Below are 6000 nucleotides of genomic sequence, written 5' to 3' on the forward strand. Positions count from 1 at the left end.
AACATTTTTAATAGTTAACCTGAAAAAAAATGTTGGGTTTCATCTGAGCTTTTGTAGGAACATCAAGTTAGCTTGAATAACACAAAAAGCAAGCTAACAGCAAAATACAAGAAATAGGGGTTGCATCCCTTCTTCAAATGCTCATGTTTAATTCTTTCAAAGCTTTGTGTTTAAATAAGTTGTCAGCATAATGAGGATTCATTATCTTTGCTAATCATTCTTTTCATACACTAGATACCATTCCCTGTATGCTCTCCCCTTGGTCTGAATGGAGTGACTGCAGTGTCACTTGTGGGAAGGGAATGAGGACCCGGCAAAGGATGCTGAAATCTGCAGCTGAGCTTGGAGACTGTAATGAGGAGCTGGAGCAAGTGGAGAAGTGCATGCTTCCAGAGTGCCGTAAGTGTAGGAACCAGTTTGAAACAGGAAGGCTAATTTCACATGTTCTGCAAACTAAGGTTATATCTACACTACGAGCTGAGGGGGTGATTCCCAGCCTGTGTAAATGTGCTCATGCTAGCACTCCTTGAGATAGGACAGTAAAGATAGCGTGGACAGCAGCAAGCGGTGGCCAGCCGTATTGAGTACCCACCCATTCGGTTCAGGCAGGTTTGCTTTCGGCCTGGCTAGTCCATGCCTTAGCTGCCCATGCTACCATAACAACACTACTATTTTTAGGATGTCTGCGCAAGCTGGGAATCGCACCCCTAGCTCATAGTGTAGACACAGCCTAAGCATCAACCCCTGGTGCCATGCTTAGTCTGTGCTGTGGAGCCTGGACAGAGTTGTGGTAGTTGTGCACCAGACCCATTGAGTGCTGCTCAGAACCTGACAGTGTGCCTGTCCCCTCAGGGTGGTTGTGCAGCTGTACGGCTGTCCAACCCCATCTGGGTAATGGGGAGAGAGTCTGTAACTCCTCCTCTCGGAGTCCTTGGGGGAATTAAATCTGGACAATGCTGAATACGTGCAGCGTGAAGGACTTTGAGAGGTCTGCACAACTGATTAAGAGAACCTATAAAGGGTACTATCAGCTGGGAGAGACAACAGGCCCATCATGGTGAAAATAAACTGCCCCACAGGGTAATCAACTATGGCACTCAAATACATATTGTGTGCCCTGCATATTTGAGAATATACTACTTAAATGAGCAATAACTCGTTATTAAAATATCCAGTGTACTTCATCTCCATGCCGTGGAAAGTTACCCTCACCGAATATGTGAGATTGAGAGGGCACTTAGCTTGTGCAATGCCTTTCACTCAAAGTATACGTATTCCCCACAGCACCAGATTTATTAAAAAATGAGCACCTTGCCATCTTTTCATGCTTCATCTTAGCTCCTTACTAACTGATCCCTTTAAGGAAATATAACTGGATTCTCCCTGCTTATCTTTGCTGTTATGAAATATAACAGTATCTCCATGGACCTCTTTGTATAAATGAAAATTCAGCCACTCACAATCTTCTTCTTATTGAAACAAGGACAGTATGGGAACCTCAGCTTCCTTATACAGTATCTTAAACCTAGAAGGGTAGAAGGACCAGGCCTTCTTGGCCTCTGCTGAGTCCACCACTAAGGGTGTCACTTCTTGCCAATTGTTGATGTGATTTTTTTATGATGGTGTTTCCTGAACACTAGGTACTCGACTGACACCATGACATAGGCCATGAGAGACAATAACAAGATGTGGGTGGGGGGATTTTCACAAAACACAGTTTAGCCCATGAATAGTTCAGATGATAGTGGATTTGGAAATTAGTTCAACCTACCCAACTCTATGCCAGGCTGGTAAAGCGTTAGTGAAACCATGATTTTTTCCAAATGCGTAATTTCATCCAGTATCCAATAGCAAGCAAGTAAAATGTTGGGCCTTGGGTTTGGCTCAATTGGAGCACCCAGGGTCAGTCTGGCTTAAAACTATGCTCCTGCATGCCTGATCTGGGGTTTGTATGTGTAATTTGAGCAGCTTATGAGCTGCTCTAAATTGCCACCTAGAATAGCCCCTTAGGGGCTGCTCCATTGGCCCACAATCACAAGAGAGTCGTATGTCCAACACCTTTTCCTCCAACCACATCTCTAGGCCAATGGGGACTATAACCAAGTGCTGCAGAGCCACATACAGTGGCCTCACACCACCTGGGAATTCCCCTGCATGACAGAATCCCCAGCTGCCCTCTTATTGCTGTTTTGCGCTTCTTAAAAAAAGCAAGGCAGAGGGGAAGCCCTTGCTGATGGATGTGATAGAATCTTCTTACTGGACTCTTTGCCAGCCAAGTGTTATAATGCCCTGCATAAAACTACCTGCATTTTTAGCCAGCATTGGTTATAACCCCCTACCCCCATTCTTATGATGCAATCTTGTAACTGAATGCTTCTTACATAATTTAAACATTACTTTTTTGGAATAAATATGATTATTTCTCCATTTTGAGTGTGTCAGTCAGTCAGTGAGAGTTTGATTTTTAAAGCAATGCTGATTTTTAAAGCAAAGTCCTGAATGCAGACTTTTGGGGTATGAATGGCTCTGTGCCTACAGTGTGGAACTATGATTCAGAAAATCTAAGTTCAAGTCCTGTCTCTTTCACTGATTTGTTCTGGGACTGTAAAAAACTCAAGTTAAAAAGCTCCATGCCTCAGTTTCCCCATCTGTAAAATGGGAATAACAATACTTGGTTAAATCATGTGACTATTCTTAATATTCATTACTATGAATATTATGAGATTCTTGGAGAGTAGGTCCTATATGGGTGTAACGTATTCATTATTTAACATCTTTACTCATATGATGGTTGGAGTAGTGTGCATAACTCCAGAGAAAACTATTGAAAATGGACTAATAGATGGTCAAAACCTACTTCCTGCCACCAGAGCAGAGCATTTAAGGAGGAACAGGACTATTCTTTTTTTTTTTTTTAAGTTTGTGACCTTTCAGCACATTCTTTCCTAGGATGGTTGAGGCAGTGGCAGCTAATGCAAAGTGCTTCCTTCTGACTGCGCAGAGATTTTTAATGTGTTTTCTTGCAAAACTCACTCTGAAGACTGGGTGCATTGCTATGTTCACGTAGTTTGGATATGAAGGCTCATTAGGCAAAGCCATATGTTTCTTCTACATCATCTGGTTAGGTCCCAAAGCGTTGTTATAATTGCCAGTACTACTTTCTTTACAGCCATTGACTGTGAATTAACCGAGTGGTCCAAGTGGTCTGAATGCAATAAATCCTGTGGAAAAGGTCATATAATCAGGACAAGAATGATTAAAATGGAACCACAGTTTGGAGGAGCTCCATGCCCAGAAACTGTCCAACGTAAAAAATGTCGAATAAGAAAATGTTTGAGAGGTCCAAGTCTAGAGAAAAGGCGCTGGAAAGAAGCCCGTGAGAAAAGGAGAAGTGAACATACCAAGGAAGATGTAGAAGGTGAACCGTATCCAGGTATGTGTTATCCACATTGCTTAGGCTACTCATGGCAGCTTGACCTTTGTTCATAACAGGAACAAGTTGGGGAGTATCAGCACTTCACTGCAATAGCACTACATTCTAGAAGAAGCTTCAGCTAAGTTACAGTGGGCTTGTGTTCTTGGCTTTCAGCATGGAAGGTCAGATCTGAACTTCAGTAGCAAGTTGCAACTAGAGAGCTTTTTCAACCTGTTCCCAAAAGAAAACAGGTTATGTCTGTGCAGCTCTAAGAATATTGTGTTCTTTCTCAGTAAGGTCCTTCCATACAAACAATAGATCACCAAAAAAGTTAATACTGACTAAAAACTCCATGGGACTGAACTAAAAACCTCCAGCTCCCATTGCATCTGAACTGTTGCAAAATTTGCTCCTAAATCTAGCGATAAATGTCTTAGTTAGCACCTCTTTCTGTGTTGGGCTTTAGCAGAACTCAAATACCAACATCCCTGGTAATTACAATCTAGGTTATAATAGGTAGATGAAATCTTTTGGGGGAAGGGATTGTATTTTGTACAGTGCCTACCACAAGGGGGCCTTGACTGGACCTGATTGGAGCCTTGTAGTGCTACAATAATAAATTATTAAGAGTGTGCATGTGTCCATACACCAGGGGAGGCAGAGATGAAAAGCTAGCTAAAATAGCATTGATAAATGTTTTTATTTTTAGGTTGTAAGATGAGACCATGGACTGCTTGGTCAGAATGTACCAAACTGTGTGGCGGTGGAATTCAGGAACGCTTCATGACAGTAAAGAAGAGGTTCAAAAGCACTCAGTTTACCAGCTGCAAAGACAAGAAGGAGATAAGAGCATGTAATGTTCACCCTTGTTAGCAAAACCCAGGGCTGCAAAGTGATGGAGTCTGAGCTAAATGGAAAGTCAACCATGGTTTGATTTTTTTTTTAAAAAATATATATAAATGGTGTATATTAGTCTTCATTTTTGCAGTGTGGGTTGCTTATTAGTCTTGCTGGTGCAAGAAATATATTTTATAAATATTTCCTCACAAATGTATGCTGAGAGTGGCTCCTTGATACTCCAGCTAGCCCTTAATGCATAAAACTAGTAAGTCATTGTGAGTCATTTAACTCTGAAATAAAAACATCTCTGTGGATGTGCAATAGCCATATAGAAATATTCCCTGTACAGACATGGGGTGCATGCATATTAACGTAACTAACTTAAAGTGACATGTTTCACGCGTGGAAGGAATTGTCTCATTTGATTTGATTTCAAAATATCCAAAATAGTGCCTATGTGATTACACAACTGTGCCAAGGAATAATTTCAGTAATAATGGTTCAATAATATTAAAGGTGCAGATTTATCTCTTCCCACCATGAGGGTTAAACTGGTATTGGATAATTACTATCTTACATATTTTTCTTCATGAGGATCCCCTTACTTCTTTAAACAACTCAAATACATAGGCATCAGTCTAGATAGCTCAGTAACAGAGTCCGCTCAATGAGCAGTGGTGATAAAAAAAAAAAAAAAAACGACACACACAGGAAAAATATGAACAATGTGATCCCTTATCTTGAACACCACGTTCAGTTCTGCCCACCACCTCTGTCTCAAAAAGGATATAGAAGAAGTTCTAAAGAAAGCCAAAGGCTAGGATTATGGCATGGCAGTCCTTCCATGCCAGAGATTGAAAAATTAGGAATAATTTAGTGAAGAGGTCTATAAAACAATGAATGGTGTTGAAAAGGTGCTCATATATACCTTATGCACAGACACGGGGAGCAGCAAACTGAAAACTAATAGAAGGATTTTTGTGTGTTACTTGATGCATAATCAGTCTGTGACAATCACTGCCACAGGATAGATTCTTGCAACAAAGAGTTTACAAGGATTTGTGAAATGCGTAAACATTTGTGAATTAGAGGGCGATGGCCTGAAGTTACACTAGCGAAGATAAAAGTCATGCCTGACAGCCTAAGCCACCCACTAACTGCCAAAGGTTAGAAAGTAACTTTTCATGCCTAATGTATGTCACTGCCTAAGCAGCAAAGAATCCTGTGGCACCTTATAGACTAACAGATGTTTTGGAGCATGAGCTTTCGTGGGTGAATACCCACTTCCTCAGATGCATGTAATGGAAATATCCAGGGGCAGGTATATATATGTGTGCTAGCAAGCAAGCTAGAGATAACGAGGTCAGTTCAATCAGGGAGGATGAGGCCCTGTTCTAGCAGTTGAGGTGTGAAAACCAAGAGAGGAGAAACTGGTTCTGTAATTGGCAAGCCATTCACAGTCTTTGTTCAATCCTGAGCTGATGGTGTCAAATTTGCAGATGAACTGAAGCTCAGCAGTTTCTCTTTGAAGTCTGGTCCTGAAGTTTTTTTGCTGCAGGATGGCCACCTTAAGGTCTGCTATAGTGTGGCCAGGGAGGTTGAAGTGCTCTCCTACAGGTTTTTGTATATTGCCATTCCTAATGTCTGATTTGTGTCCATTTATCCTTTTCCGTAGAGACTGTCCAGAGAAACTTACCCAGGACAGCTCACTGTTATTTCCACTTATTCCTCTTAGGCTCACCAAT

General features: G+C 41.4%; 1 protein-coding gene across 1 annotated transcript in view; it reads left to right on the top strand.

The window, feature by feature from the left end:
- Positions 1 to 5006, top strand: part of SPON1 (spondin 1) — a 331008-nt gene extending 326002 nt beyond the window's left edge. The window contains exons 14-16 of the mRNA XM_030560301.1: positions 235 to 399; positions 3170 to 3433; positions 4125 to 5006. Of these exons, the coding sequence (XP_030416161.1) occupies positions 235 to 399; positions 3170 to 3433; positions 4125 to 4288 (593 nt within the window). The 3' untranslated portion in view covers positions 4289 to 5006. The remainder of the gene's footprint in view (positions 1 to 234; positions 400 to 3169; positions 3434 to 4124) is intronic.
- The last annotated feature ends 994 nt before the right edge of the window (positions 5007 to 6000 follow it).

Source organism: Gopherus evgoodei, chromosome 4, assembly GCF_007399415.2.
Source record: "Gopherus evgoodei ecotype Sinaloan lineage chromosome 4, rGopEvg1_v1.p, whole genome shotgun sequence".
Classification (NCBI taxonomy): domain Eukaryota; kingdom Metazoa; phylum Chordata; order Testudines; family Testudinidae; genus Gopherus; species Gopherus evgoodei.